Genomic DNA, 16,681 nt, shown 5'->3' with positions numbered 1-16,681 from the left:
CTGCCTGGAATAGTCTTTTATATATTCACAGGTTTTCTCTTCAACTCAGGATCTGCTCAAGTGTTACATTATCAAGAGAGGTAGTTTTGGCTTTCCCCATGGAAAATACCTGCTTCTTTTTCTTCCGAATCTCCTACTCTGCTTAATTCTTCTTCATGGGATATATCACTACTTGCCATTAGAATATATAGTATCCACAAAAGCCGGGGTACTTAACTGGTTTGTGTTTATTTGTTTTTCTCCTTTATTTGCTATACTTCTAGTATGTAGAAGAGCTTCTGGCACACAGTAAATATTCAATGAATATTTTTGAATGAATTAATAAATGAATGAATGATAACTCAAACCATCTCCAATTTCTGTTAATGCAAGTCAATGGATATTTATGAAGTTACAGACAATGGAGGTTGAGAATATTCTTAGTCAAAAACACATCATCTTTGCTCTCAAAAAGCTCACATATTGGTTGGAAAAGCAAAATATTAAAAAATATATGGTTACGGTTCAGTGAGAGAGAAACACGTATGCTATTGAACATAAGTGACTGGGAGTAGTTCAGTTTCTTCACATGTTGACTGAGCCACTGACTAATCTCAGCAAATTAACTGCTGAAGTCTAAAGGACTTTCCTAGATCATTCATTTACCCAAAAGATGCATGCCACAAAAAGACACTAGGAAGTAATTTGACATTTCTCAGGAGTAAAAAAAGTTTGCAATCATCCAGACTCTATTATAATTTAATATTTGGCTGGACCATAAAGTTATTTAGTTATGATTAACTAGACCGACATTTCAATTATCTTCCATAAAAAAAATATTCAGTGCACTTTTCAGAGCAGAAACACTGACTGAGGAGATAGGAACATTTATTTTGATATAAGGTGTTTGTAATTTTTGATATGTAATTTTCTTGTGTTTAAGAAATACGAAAAATACAAATAATACAGCATCTCTCTTAAATTACCATTATTGTTTTTTTAAAAAAACTTATGTCATTGGCTTGTAATCAGTGTATATTTAGTAAGCATTTAAAACTTTTATACTGATTTTTTTCTTACTTTGAATAGACTTGTGCAGATTTTGGAAAAATAATTATTTGCTGTCAAGAATTTTACAGGACTGATATCCAGAGATAAAATAATTTAAAATACAGATATAAAGACAAATGAATGTTTATAGTGTCCCTAATTACCTACTCCAGCAATATATAAAAGGGTGGTTTTTGAAATAGACTGTATTTCCAAAATGCAGTGAACTATAAATCAAATAGACATCTCAAGTTTATAAATATATACAAATTCTGTTTATTTAAATCTGTTTTCAATGTTAGTTCAATTAATCATTGCTGCCTGAGCAAATATATGAAATCTCTAATCAAAATGTAAGCCTGAGGCAAGAACTATACAGAATAGTCACCCAATGGCAGAGAGAGGAGTGTTAAATGTATACTTTAAGAAACCAAGGAACTAGATAACCTGGTTCTGACAATAATTGCTTTAAAGACCTGTTAGCAAATATCAGCAGAATTGGTTTGCAATTTAGCATTTCCTTTACTTTGAACATGGTCTCTAAAGGTTTTTGCACATGTCAGGATATCTACAAACACAATTTGTTTCAGGTTGACTATTCATGATTAACATTTTTCTTTATGTCCATGACCTGAATAATTCCTTTGACTGAACTACACACCTTAGTTTTCCTATCATGCACTGAAGATTAAAATGAAATGTTTTCTAGCTGTTGCTTTCTAAATTAAACACCTTTAAAAACCATTTAAATAAACTATGAAAATAGAAGATTGCAAAAATAGCTCTTAGGGATTGTAGAAGTCAGTTAATTAAGGTTTATTGCAAAGATTCCTAATTATGAGAGTCATAGTTTTAAATCTATAATCTTATTTATCCAACTGGAATCAGAATAATCAAGGAATGTTTCTCTTAACTACAGCTAAGTGGTTGTAAGTGATTTGGAAATTTTTTTCTATTTGTTTAATTGTCAACAGATAGCAAACAATTAAATCAGGGTTATTTAATATGGTTTCCTTAATGTTTCTTAAATATGAGGAAAGATACATACATATTAGTCAACTACATGAAGGAAAAGGCAATTCAAAGCAAATGTCCCCTTTATCTCCATGTTCTATGCTGTGCCCACAAAAAGTAGTAAAAACATAATACAGTTGTCTATACTTTTTGGTCTCTAATATTTTATTTCCTTACTTATACAAGTGTCACCTCATGAACAATATTATTACTCTGCTGATTTCTTCCCCTATTTGTGGCCCTGATAATATAGCAATGTCTTCTGCTAATGGGGATTCTCTAACTTGTCTTGGTTATTTTATAGACACCCACTCCTTTCTCCAAATTTTAAGTTGAATCTTCAGCTCAAATTCTGCTGTACCTCTGCAATATGTCAACTTTTTAGATGCCTTTGGTACATTAGTCATCAGTACCTAATCCCTCAATTGCTTACCTTTGCTTGGTTCCTTCTGCTCAGAATCCTTTCCCTTGTCCCAGTCTCATTTAGCCTACTCATCTCTCAGAACAAAACTTAATTTAAATGACAGTTCCTCAGGAAGATCTTATTCCCCAAACTTAGAGAATACATGCTTTCAGAGCGCTTTGTTCTTCTCTTTAGTGGGACTTATCACATACTAATTATATATTTGCCAAATTATTATTATTTTCATTATCTGCCTCCCCACCAGAGTGTAAGGCTCATAAAGGCTCACTCAGCAATGTATATATGTTGAATAAATTAAAGGTTTGTGAAGAGCATGTATCACTTCCATTTTAGCTTAAAAACAATGATACATAACCTACAGATGATGAGAAAAATCTTTGACTGTGGTCCTCTCAGTCCAACAAAATTGCAAAGTGTTATCTACCAGATAACCTTGGAAAGTGCCTTTAAAGTTGCTTCAAAGAGATTTTCCAAAGATACCCAAGTGAGATGATGGGAAATGCCTTCTCAATTTGCAACAGTAAAACTATTACCTTATTAAGGCTGGCACACATTCTAACAGCTGAAGCCTGGCTCTGGGACACTCCAGTTACTATAGGCTCCTTTTTTTATCCAACACTAGGATATGATATTAAAATCATTATTGATACATGAACAGATTGAGCTATTTTATACTGTTACCCTTGCTTAAAGTATATGCATTTTTATTTATTCTTTTAAAAGTTTTTATTTATCAGAGAGAGACACACAGAGAGAGGGAACACAAGCAGGGAGAGTGGGAGAGGGAGAAGCAGGCTTCCCGCGGAGTAGGGAGCCTGACGTGGGGCTCGATCCCAGGACCCTGGGATCATGACCTGAGCTGAAGGCAGATGCTTAACTGACTGAGTCACCCAGGCGCCCCAGTATATGCATTTTATTTATTTATTTATTTATTTATTTATTTATTTATTTATTTATTTTTAAAGATTTTATTTATTTATTTGAGAGAGAGAATGAGAGAGAGAGAGAGAGAGAGCACGAGAGGGGGTTGGGTCAGAGGGAGAAGCAGACTCCCCGCTGAGCAGGGAGCCCAATGCGGGACTTGATCCCGGGACTCCAAGATCATGACCTGAGCCAAAGGCAGTTGCTTAACCAGCTGAGCCACCCAGGCGTCTAGTATATGCATTTTTAAAGACATGATGTTCTAATGTCAGAATTTCAGCATAGTGAGACAAGGCCTTCTTCATGTTTCTTAAAATTTTGACATGGGGATGGTCACTCATACTTATAAGGCTGATCATAATACTTTTTTTGTTAGGGCCAGGTAAATGTATTTTATAAATTCAGTGGCTCACTGCCATCCTGTATACAGAACTATTTTTGTTGTTTTTTTAAGTTTTTACTTGAATTCTAGTTAGTTAACATACAGTGTTATATTAGTTTCAAGTGTACAATGTAGTGATTCAACAATTCCATACATCACCTCGTGCTCACCACAAAAATTGCACTCCTTAACCAACATCACCTATTTAACCCATCCCCCCATATCCCTCCCCTGTGATAATCATCAGTTTGTTCTCTATAGTTAAGAGTCTGTTTCTTGGTTTGTTTCACTCTCTCTCTTTTTTTTCCCCTTTGCTCATTTGTTTTTTGTTTTTAATTCCACATATGAGTAAAATCTTATGGCATTTGTCTTTTTCTGATGACTCATTTTGCTTAGCATTATACTGTCTAACTCCATCCATGTCATTGCAAATGGCACAGTTTCATTCTTCTCTATGGCTGAATCATATTCCCTTGTATTTATACCACACCGTCTTTATCCATTTATCATATATGGACACTTGGGCTGCTTCCATAATTTGGCAATTAAATAATGCTGTTATAATCACAGGGATGCATGTATCCCTTTGAATCAGTGTTTTGTAATTTTTGGGTAAATACCCAGTAGTGCCATTGCTGGATTGTAGGGTAGCTCTATTTTTAACTTTTTAAGGAACCCCCATACTGTTTTCCAGAGCAGCTGCACCGGTTTGCATTCCCACCAACAGTGCAAGAGGGTTCTTTTTTCTCCACATCCTCACCAAAAACAATTGGTTTTTGTGTTGTTGATTTTAGCCATTCTGATAGGTGTGAGGTGATATCATAGTTTTGATTTGCATTTCCCGGATGGTAAGTGATGATGAGCATCTTTTCATGTATCTGTTGGCCATCTGGATGTCTTTGGAGAAATGGCTGTTCATGTTTTCTGCCCATTTTAACTGGATTTTTATTTTAGGGGTGTTAGAGTTTTTATAAGTTCTTTATATATTTTGGATCCTCACCCTTTATTGTATATATCATTTGCATATATCTTTTCCCATTCCTTACGATGCCTTTTAGATTTGTTGATTATTTCCTTTGCTGTGCAGAAGTTTATTTTTGTTTTTGTTTCCCTTGCCTCAGGAGACATATCTAGAAAAAAGTTGCTATGGCTGATGTGAAAGAGGTTACTGCCTATGTTCTCTTCTAGAATTTTTATGGTTTCAGGTCTCACATTTAGGTCTTTAATTCATTGAGTTTATTTTTGTGTACGGTGTAAGAAAGTAGTCCAGTTGCCTTCTTTTGCATGTTGCTCTCCAGTTTTCCCAACATCATTTGTTGAAGAGGTTGTCTTTTTTCCCACTGGATATTCTTTCTTGTTTGTTGAAGATCAATTGACTATATAGTTGTGGGTTCATTTCTGGGTTTTCTATTCTGTTCTATAGATCTATGTGTCTGTTTTTGTGTCAATACCATACTATGTTGATCACTACAGCTTTGTAATATAACTTGGAAGTCCAGATTTGTGATGCCTCCAGCTTTGCTTTTCTTTTTCAAGATTACTTTTGCTATTTGGGGTCTTTTGTGGTGCCATACAAATTTTAGGATTGTTTATTATAGTCTGTGAAAAATGCTGGTGATTTTTGATAGGGATTACATTAAATGTGCAGATTGCTTTGGGTAGTATAGACATTTTAATAATATTTGTTCTTCCAATCCATGAGCATGGAATGTCTTCCCATTTCTTTGTGTTGTCTTCAATTTCTTTCATCAGTGTTTTATAGTTTTCAGAGTACAGGTCTTTCATCTCTTTGGTTAGGTTTATTCCTAGTTATCTTATGGTTTTGGTGTAACTGTAAATGGGCTTGATTCCTTGATTTCTCTTTCTGCTGCTTCATTATTGGTGTATAGATATGCAACAGATTTCTGTATATTGACTTTGCATCCTACAACTTTACTGAATTTGTTTATCAGTTCTAGTAGATTTTTGGTGGAATCTTTAAGGTTTTCTATGTAGAGTATCATGTCAACTGCAAATAGTTTTACTTCTTCCTTACTGATTTAGATGCCTTTTATTTATTTTTGTTGTCTGATTGCTGTGTCTAGATTTTCCAGCAATATATTGAATAAAAGTGCTAAGAGTGGACATCCTTGTGTAGTTCCTGCTGGTCATAATATTTTATTAATTTTTGTGGCAATATTTTAGCTCAGTTAGGCCCATTATGTACCTTTCAAATAAAATTTAAATATATTTAGATTTTTCTTACTATTTTTATCTAAAACACAGTTAATTTAACAATAATTGTTTCTTAATATACTTCAGCAAAGTGAAATTTACTGGGGAGGACTGCTTAATAATATTATCCTTCCAGAATGTATAGTCTCAATATATGGATACTATATTTTATTTTGTGCCTAACTAACCTGTCTTTAAAGCAATACAGTTTTAATGAATTTTCTCATTTTAAAAGTGAGAAACAATTTATATTCTCTTCTCTGCTAAGTGGAAAAGTAGACTAAATGAACTTTCTTTTAATCCTAGAATGAAAGGCTGCTCAATGCAATATGTATGAAATTATGTAAAGATATGTACATATATATTTTATTTAAAGTGATACGCTGTTTTTAATCCCCCATAGTTAAGAATGGTTGTTCTGAGTTGTATTTTTTACCCAATGGCAGCCAAAAGCCCTTAGATATAATCTGCTAATGTAGAGAGGAACAGAAGATGCTAATCTCTTTTATTCTGAAGATATATTTGATCAGATTTTGTTGACCTATGGGATGAAGGAAAAAAAGAGGAAATAGGAATTCCTTTTTAAAAGCCATTAACCAAATTCTATCATGTGTAGTTATTTGCTAAATTAAGGGTAAAATTGTATGGTAAATACAAGATGATTGTACAGTACTACTTGGCTTTGCTTTATCAGATGTATATCTGAAGATTATCAGCAAAGTGAATTTATATGTATTAATATAAATAAGTCACATTCATTTAAGATGTTCTTAATAAAATACTAAACTTTCTATCACACATTTTAGTTTTAGCAACTTTTTAAAAATTTTACAATTATTATAGATTCTCAAAATACATATAGTGAGATCCCATACATCATTTACTCAGCCTTCCCAGGGTTAACTATGTGCATAACTACAGTACAAAATCAAAACCAGAAAATAGACATTAGTAAAATCCACTGGGCTTGTGTGTGTATGTGTGTGTAGCTCTATGCAAGTTATCACATATGTAGCTTCATGTAACTACCACAACAATCAAAATATATAACTGTATTATCACCACAATGCTTTCTCCTGCCCTTCATGGCCATATCCCTCTCTCCCATTCCCCAGCTCTGGCCACCACTTATCTATTCTTCATGTCTATAATAATGTCATTTCAAGAATGTTATATAAGTGAATCACACAGTATGCATCCCTTTGAAATTGTCTTTTTCACTCAGCATAGAGCCCTTAAAGTTCATCCAAGTTGTGTGTATCAATAATTTGTTCCTTTTTATTGCTGAGTAATGAAATCAACCTTGCTGATACCTTATTCTTGAATTCTAGCCTCTAGAACTGTGAGAAAATAAATTTCTGTTGTTTAAACCACATAATCTGTGGCATTTGTTACAGCATAAGAATAGTTTTATCTTTATAAATTTGTCTCATATATATTTGTGCCCATATACAACAATACTTTCTGCTATGAGACAATCATTTGTGTGTCCACATAATTTATGAATGCTTCTCAATGGGAGTTTTTAAAATCTCTGGTGATTTTCCTGTATCATGTACTGCAGTAAATTGTGTTATGAGGGAGTTAAAGAGAATATATACTTATAAAAATCACAGGGGTATTCATGCCTAACTATGTTGCAGTAAAAATCTATACTGTTATGAAGGGAACATTTAACTGAAAGCAACTGGATTTTTTAAAAAGACCATTCAACCACTTTTTACAAATGGTGCCTAACAACAACATTTGGATACATTTCTGGATATATTTTGCCATTTCTTTTCAGAGTGGATCACAGTTAAACATGTCGACTGCAGTGTTTTTACAACATAGATATGAATTATAATTAACATGAATTCTTACTATTTGTTTTATTTGATATGGAAAATAAATGGCAGCATAAGCGGAGTAACTAAATTTCAATTCACTTAGCAACATTTTTTTTTTATATCTGACGTTTGTTGGTAAGTGATATGGACTTGCTCATTAAATTGTACCTGTATAGGATTATATCAAAAGCAATGCATAAACATTGGAGAGAAGCATTATATCTAATTAACCTTACTAATAAGAAGTAATATAAAAAATATCTTTCTGGACCTTAGAAAATAGTAAGAAAAACAACCAGAAGATCACCTCTTTAGTGTATAGAGTATACAACTGCACCTCAGAGAATATAGGTCCACCAGGGATATTATGCATCTGAAGGGAGTTACGAATTTGTTTAGAGAAAACAGCAGTGGAACTTACCAACTTGATCCGTGGTCACTGTAATAGCTGTGAATGGCTTGGGAGAAAAACTCAACTCAGAAACTCCATTCATGGCTTCTATTTCAAAGGTGTAATTCACGTGAGACACAAAGTCAAGTACTATCACAGAATTGTTGATCAGGCCAGAATGTCTTGGGATGAAGCGGAGTCCTCCACCACAGTCCTCACACTGGCTGGTGTCTAAGCCACATTTCTTACAGATTACACTGTATGTGAGATCTTTTCTCCCTCCTGTGTCACTTGGTGGGCTCCATTCCAAAATAAGGGCCGTTTCATTGATGTTAAAAGCCACATTCCTAGGAGCTGAAGGTGGCCCTAGAGAAAAGCAATTAAAAAAACAAATGTACATGTGTAGGACAATGAATTAGGGGGCTAACTTGAAAACTTCATCAATAAACATTTGTTTTGTTTATTAGTTTGAACTCTTCTAATGGGAACCATAAGGAAATATGGTTAAAAACATCTGATTAAGCCTACTAAGAAAGGTGTCTGGGGGGGTAAGATGGTCTATATCTTAACTTTTTGGTATATTAATATGAATATTTAATATCAAAAGTCAAAAATCTCCAAAAGATATAGTAATTATACTTTGAAAATTTGCTTACTGGAATATATCATAAGCAAACATTGTTTTAAATTATGTGATGGTTTTAATTACATTTTAATAATTATATCACCATTTTCAAAATTTGAAAAAAATACTAACATACATATACAAAAACACAATATGTTTCTTAATATTTTTCCCATATGGATCACACTGTATAGAGTACTTAATATCCTTTAACTACTCCAGTCTTTTCTTAAAATTGTGTCAATAATCTTTTATAGTTATGTGAGTACTTCAAACCCCAGGTTTGTATCATTCCTTGCATAAACATTAACTGAAGGTCTACTAGGTGTCAGCACCAAACTATGTCTGAAATAATACAGAATCCTTTCTGTAAGAGACTATGCTTTTGATAGATTGATTGCATAAATAAAATAAAATAACATTCCTGTCGTATTTTAGAACAATTAGTTTTAATAACTCTAAAACAATTCTTTAAATTTCTGCTATCAAGAAAATTTGCTTAGAAGATGGGATAGAATTATTTTCAACATTCTTTCCATAGAGAGAAATTCAGTTTTGGTATAGGGTCTTTATAGATCTCAAGATATAGTCATTCACTCATGAAATAAATTTTTTTTTAAGTGACGACTATGTGTGCCAGATAACCTGCTAGATCTTGGACTTACAGTGTGAATGTAACAGACAAATTCTTACTTTGTTATATACATTTAAGTTGAATGGCAGGCAAATAAACACATTAAATAGAAGAATAAAATTCAAATTATAATAAGTAGTTGTGCAAAAATCAAAAGGAAAGGAGATGAAATAAACATTAACAGGAGGACCAGGGGCACCTGGGCGGCTCAGTCAGTTGAGTCTGACTCTTGGCTTCGGCTCAGGTCATGATCTCAGGGTCATGGGATTGAGCCCCACATCGGGCTCCACTTTCAGTGTGGAGTCTGCTTGTTCCTCTCCCCCCTGCTCCTGCCCCCACTCACGTGCTCTTTCTCTCTCTCTCTCAAAATAAATGAAAATAAATAAATAAATAAATAAAATTAAAAAAAAAAAACATTATCAGGAGGACCCATCTGAGAAACACCCTGAGAAAGCCTCATGGAGGTGGTGAGGAAGAGGAGGTCAGAGGAGTGAGAAGAGTATTAAGGGTAGAAGGCTCTTTAGTCAAGAAAGATCTTAAAATAGTCAAGGAACTGGCAGATAATCACTGTGGCTAGAATGCCAAAGGAAAAAGTAAGAAGTGAGTTTTAAGGAAGAGGAAGGGGTGGGAAAGTGCAAGACTCCTAGACTCATCGTAATGACTCTGGATATTTTTCTATGTACAACAGGAACAGGCTTAGAGATTTTATATATGGAGGTAATGTGTTTTAAAAAGAACATTCTGCTTTAGGGAATAGTAGAGGGGACTCATTAGTAAGATCTGTTATACAGTGTTAGAGTAGCATACCTTACTCATAAATTTACATGACTATGTATTGGGTTTGATATATTAAGAACTGTTATTTTATATTTTCCTTTTTTTTAAAGATTTTATTTATTTATTTGAGAGATAGAGAGCACGAGAGGGAAGAGGGTCAGAGGAAGAAGCAGACTCCCTGCTGAGCAGGGAGCCCGATGTGGGACTCGATCCCGGGACTCCAGGATCATGACCTGAGCCGAAGGCAGTCGCTTAACCAACTGAGCCACCCAGGTGCCCCTATTTTCCTTTTTCTTTTTGCTGGATCCTGGTAACAGCAACCTGATGGGTAGGGGCCTCAGTCATCTGTATGTATATTACCTAAAGCCTGACCTAGAAATGGGATGGTTAGCTTTTCTAACAGGTTTCTGCATACTTTGCTTCATGCCATTTCATGTTTCAGAGAGTTACAGAAGCATCTTTCTTCAGAAGGGAAAAGATGGAAGGCATTATAAGTTAGAGCACAGGGACATGTGTAGCTTTTTACCTCCAACCCAGACTTATGTCTGGGAGATGAAGATATACATTATCATTATCATAATAAGGTCTTCCTACAGAATGACATATTCATATTGTTGCTCTTTTCTCTTATTTATAAAGGAAAACATGAATTATTATTCACTTATATTTTCATGAATAGGAAGAATGTTATCAATTATGTTATGGGTGTCTGCAACTATATAACTGTCGGCCTGGAGATACTTAAAAAAAAAAGACAGACACCCTTCTTACTCAAGGGCCCTCATACCAATTTGCATGACGATTAAATAGCTTTTTAATTGCTGTTAAATTATGCCAGCTAAACTGTGATTTCATGCAAATATTAAGCTGTAATGACATGCAGTGAATCATTTACTAAGATTTAGAACTTGGAACAAAGAGAGACAATTAATTCTAATCCTCAGATTCAACTAAATTATGTGTCACTGGGTTTTTATGAATGTGGCCTGATTGCTTTGTTATCATTTATAAATTATACAAAGATTATGTGACATTGGGAAAAAAAACTTGGCAGCAATAACCCTTTTGGAGACATCTGTATTGAAACTTTTAGGGATTTCCTTACGTTGATTTTTTTTTCTTTAAAGGAAACAAGTAATTCACATAGAAGAAAAACAATCTCCACACTTCACCCTCCAGATTGACTTCATAAGAGAAGGGTCATTATTCTGATTTGCAACTAGATGTTTTTCAAGTCCATCATATAATAAACCTTACATTAAAACTACAATTTTATTTCTACTAGTGTATTTAGAAAATAAATCTTTAATCTTCTTTTTATTTTTTGCTTCACTTTGCATTCCCCCTTTACTTTTAAAGAATAAAGGAATAGTGCTGCAATAGCAAACTTATGAGAAGCTGGGGACAGTGCTGTTTTTTCTCTTCAGAAAAGCATCTGAGCCAGCAGCCCCCATCTTCCTCTGAGTAACAGAGGCCAGGTGGGCTACAATTTTTATTTTGTTTTATTTCATTTTATGTAAAGTATTTTTAAATAAACTGCATTTCCCAAAATATATCCTGTGCCGTATCTCTAGTCCCATGAGCTATCATACAAAAAATGAGCTTGGTACTCCAGTTAAGACTCCTCTGGCCGACTGACCCTGGAACAAAAGTAACACAATTTGCTTCTCTTTGTTGAATCCAAAATTCCCAAACATTTGTTTATAGAACCTTATTTTCCAAGAAGCATCTATAGGAATACTAGCATCCTGCAGAACACTCTTACAGGCTGACACAGAAGGAGAGCAAACTTAAGGACATTTCAGTTACTACCTCAATTGCTCCAGATTTATATTTCATGATTATAATTGTAGAAATATGCTACAAATAAATAGGGGTCTTATTCATACTGACTGGAGACTGATTATCCACCTACTGTATAGCTAATTACGTTTGCAGATGCATTTTCTAACATTAAGAACAATGAAAATTTGATCCAAATAACTGAGGATATCAAGTCATGGAAGGCTACTGTTTACTAAGCTATATTTTATCAGTTAAGTTACTACTTGGCAAAAATTTAAATGTGTTTGTTAATTTAATGACTATGATAAATATATTAGCATAGTTTCCTAATAAAAAGGAAATTTCTTCTTATTTATGAGTTTACAAATGAGAGAAAAATAGTTCTATGTTGATCTATGCCAAAGAGAACATTTAAAAAATATATTGAACCGGGTGCCTGGGTGGCTCGGTTGGTTGAGCGGCTGCCTTCGGCTCAGGTCATGATCCTGGAGTCCCGGGATCGAGTCCCACATCGGGCTTCCTGCTCGGCGGGGAGTCTGCTTCTCCCTCTGACCCTCTTCCCTCTCGTGCTTTCTATCTGTCATTCTCTTTTTCTCAAATAAATAAAATCTTTAAAAAAAATATATATATTGAACCAACTAGAGAAATTTAGGTAAATGTTTTTGCAATGAGTAAATTTTAAAATTTGCTGAAGAAAGATAAACATATAGGAATAAATGAAAAAGTACATCTCTAGATTTTAATGATGTACTAAAAATATAGGTTGTCAGATTTGCATATGGGCATAATTTAAAACTCTAAAAGTCATCTCAGTTTTTGAATTATCACTATTAACTTTAACTTTTATCTATAGTTATATTTTAATCTAATGTCCATCCCAAATGAGCTTTGAAAAATATATTTAATAGGAGTAACTGCAAGCAGAGTTTTGTATTTTCCTTCTCTAAGCCAGTTTGTGCTCTAAGTTTTGTTCATAAAATGTTTGTATATTTGGAAATGGATGATGAGTAATCACAAAAGTGGAGCTTCAACCTCACCAGAGGGAAGATAAACCAGTTTAGTCAGATAAGGAAATGAGGCCCAGGAAAGTATTGCAATTACGTGAAGGTAACATGCTGTATTCATGGTCAGATGATACCTAGGTCTTCTTTTTCTTTTTTTTAAAGATTTTATTTATTTATTTGAGAAAGAGAGAATGAGAGATAGCATGAGAGGGAAGAGGGTCAGAGGGAGAAGCAGACTCTCTGCTGAGCAGGGAGCCTGATGCGGGACTCAATCCCGGGACTCCAGGATCATGACCTGAGCTGAAGGCAGTCGCTTAACCAACTGAGCCACCCAGGCGCCTGATATCTAGGTCTTCTTATGTTTAGAATTTTTTAACTCTATGTGTAGTCTTCCTATGGATAACAAAAAAAAATGTCTGGTAAATAAATATTTAAAGTATTTTATAGGCCCTTGCTTAGAGTATTGTCAAATACAAACTTTCAAAACATACAAATTGAGAAATTTATTGCTTTCCAATGACAGATTCTTTTTAATAATGTTATCTTAGAGCATTTTTAAATAATTTTATATACAGAAGAGCAATTGAAAATAAAATCTTCAAGATAAATATTGCTCAAAATACAACACTATGCACACTTCAAATCCTTTGCATTCCACATCTTTTCATTTTCTTCAATATTTTTACACCTACTTCAGTAACTAAACTATGCCAAAATTAAGACTTGCTATCCATTAATGTATTCATAGTACTGTAAATGATGAGAGATAATTCTTTTTAGATTCTCCATTATTTCTAAAACTCACAGTTAAAGAAAACAAACAAAAATCTAATAGACCAGATACCATTCACTTCCAGAATAAAAAAAACCCTAAACCTCTGAACCTTGTCACCATGTGTCTTCATAAGCAGGCCTCTTGCTTCCTTTTGATGCATCTCAATGCCTTTGTGCATAGTGTTCCTTTATGTCCTTTTGCTCTGCGGGAGACTCCTACTCATTCTTCATGTTCCAATTTAGGTGTTACCCCTTTGTGAAACTTCCCTATTGGTCCTCAGGCAGAAAGGAGCACTTTTATACCTTATAGGTATGATTTTTAAAAATAGAGCTAACGTTTTTGAGTACTAGTTTTGCTCTAAGAAGTGTACTTAATATTTTCCATGATTTATTTAATAGAGTTATCATGATAAACTCATAAGGTAGTTATTAATCACCATTTTATAGAAGATGTGACTAACACAATGTACACATTACACTGAAATATTTGTATCACTGTATACAAGTCTATCTTGGTCCAGCTTGATTCAGAGGTAATATGTGCTTTAACTAAGGGAACAAATAGAATGCATAGGTTTGTAGAATTCTCCAAGAATTATTTTTCAAATAGTGCCAATTTTCACATATATTGGAGGACAGATAGTTTGAGATTATAATTTTTCCAAGAGCCTGGTGTTACTGGCTACGGATAGATTCATATGACTTGAAAGTCACTTAAGAAGCAGAAGGGAATGTTTATATTATGGTAACTGAGATTAACAAATAAAGACCCAAAACAAAAAGGGTAGTCACCCATTTCTCTATCCATTGGGAAGGAATTTAAAACTTTTCAAAATACAAACAAAAAAACCCCAAAACTTCTCAAAATATAGTTCTGTGGACACTTAAAAACTTGAAAAGTAAACATTTGTGGCCCCACATTTCTATGCTATAGAACATAGATATAATTTTACCTTGGAAAAATTCCAAGAAATGGTTATAGGCTTCCTTCATCAATTCAGAAAAAAAATATAAACCCATAGAATAACTAATTGTATGAATTACAGAAATGTATTATAGCTGTACAGGTCAAGAGTTAAATGGCAAAATCACATGTATGATAAAAGAACACTAAAATACAAATGAAATAATGAGAAGTCTGGCTTTGGGTCTTCTGAGTCAAATATCATCCAGTTCCCAAATACCATGAAAAAAATTATGCACACCTACATACAGTCCTTTTCTGTGTCTGAGTCAATTATTTTTAAGTGAAGGCTTGTTAGAAATAGAAAAGAGAAATATGAAGAGACTAAGCACAGTCATAATTTGGGAGGGAAAACAAAACAATAAATGGATTAAAGCAAATTAATAACCTTTCTCTAAATGCATAACAGTGTTGGGATAATAATGAATGCTATTTTTCCAATTATGGATGCTTCTCAGTAACTGGTTTGTTATGTACAAGTAGATGATATTGAATGGGACAATACTCTCTGAATTCCAGACAATACTCTCTGAATAGAGCCCTGGTAGCAAGTGGTAACTCAATTCTCCAGCATCAGCAGTATGACCACTTAATATCTCATCCTATAGAGGAAACTCTCCCAAATAATTTGATAAAAGAACCTCCTCTGCTGAAATAAAAATGATAGTTATTTATATTTAGGAAACTCCATGAAGCTCAAATGACATCCTACATCAGTGACCAGTATTGGGGAAACTGGGATTCATTGCATATAGGCATTTATTCCATAATGTAAGGTCATTTTAATTTTAATTAATTAATTAATTAATTAATTTATTTTTAAAGATTTTTATTTATTTGACAGAGAGAGACACAGTGAGAGAGGGAACACAAGCAGCAGGGGGAGTGGGAGAGGGAGAAACAGGGTCCCTGCTGAGCAGGGAGCCCAATGTGGGGCTTGATCCCAGGACTCTGGGATCATGACCTGAGCCGAAGGCAGATGCTTAACGACTGAGCCACCCAGGTGCCCCAAGGTCATTTTAATTTTAAAAATATACCACTGCAATAGACGGAGTGAATATTTAAAGTTATCTTCTATAATAAGACAAGATATAACACAGCCTTCTAGAAGTAACACAATCCATCTTTGCAACTTCTCCCATTCTGCTATCTGCAAAACCGTGGTCCTACATCATGTTTACAATGAGCCACCTACCCAAATCAGTTCCACTTTTGTATTTTAGTTGTGAGATGGAAAAGCATGGAACCAGAATGGGTTCTTCATGCAAAACATGCTTAGGAAAGAGAGAAGAAAAAAAACTTAAAGATATGAGAAAAAAAAGAAGGGATAGCAAGCAGAGCTGTGATACCTGGCTGTGAACATCCTGTCCTAGATGTCCCCCTAGAAGTGGGGGACCTGAGCAGGGAAGCTGAAATGAAGAACACCTCCCCTGCTGCGTTTCAACACACTACTTATTCTATACTCAAAATAAGAATGAGAGAATCATGGCTTTTTTTAAGTTGCCAGTTATTCCAGCAGGAAAGAAGCCATTTTACAATGTTAGCTTTAAAGCAAAAGTAAATTCAACTTTTATATGTTCATGTCAGTCCTGGTCACTGTAGTTCAAATACAAAGATACAAAAACATGATATTTGCCTTTATATTAAGAATTACGGGGCGCCTGGGTGGCTCAGTCGGTTAAGCGGCTGCCTTCGGCTCAGGTCATAATCCCAGGGTCCTGGGATCGAGCCCCGCATTGGGCTCCCTGCTCGGCGGGGAGCCTGCTTCTCCTTCTCCCTCTGCCTGCCTCTCTGCCTACTTGTTCTCTCTCTGCCAAATAAATAAATAAAATCTTAAAAAAAAAAAAAAGAATTATGTTGAGGGGTGCCTGGGTGGCTCAGTCGGTTAAGCATCTGTCTTCAGCTCAGGTCATA

The 16,681-nt window shown here is 34.3% G+C and overlaps 1 protein-coding gene across 10 annotated transcripts in view; it reads right to left on the bottom strand.

Annotated features, from left to right (window-relative positions):
• The window catches only part of EPHA6 (EPH receptor A6), an 831,631-nt gene that overhangs the window by 421,274 nt on the left and 393,676 nt on the right, over positions 1-16,681 (bottom strand). For all 10 annotated transcript variants that reach the window (XR_012378040.1, XM_073892326.1, XM_073892340.1 and 7 more), the window contains exon 5: positions 8,235-8,570. Coding sequence is in view for 9 of the 10 variants with exons in the window: in XM_073892326.1 (XP_073748427.1) it covers positions 8,235-8,570 (336 nt within the window). In the remaining variant the exon portion in view is untranslated. The remainder of the gene's footprint in view (positions 1-8,234; positions 8,571-16,681) is intronic.

Source organism: Callorhinus ursinus, unplaced genomic scaffold (genome assembly GCF_003265705.2).
Source record: "Callorhinus ursinus isolate GAN/ISIS: 27379988/994484 unplaced genomic scaffold, GSC_fseal_2.0 scaffold1, whole genome shotgun sequence".
Classification (NCBI taxonomy): Eukaryota; Metazoa; Chordata; class Mammalia; order Carnivora; family Otariidae; genus Callorhinus; species Callorhinus ursinus.
Note: the sequence above shows the minus strand (reverse complement) of the source record. Positions and strands in the feature narration are given on the sequence as shown.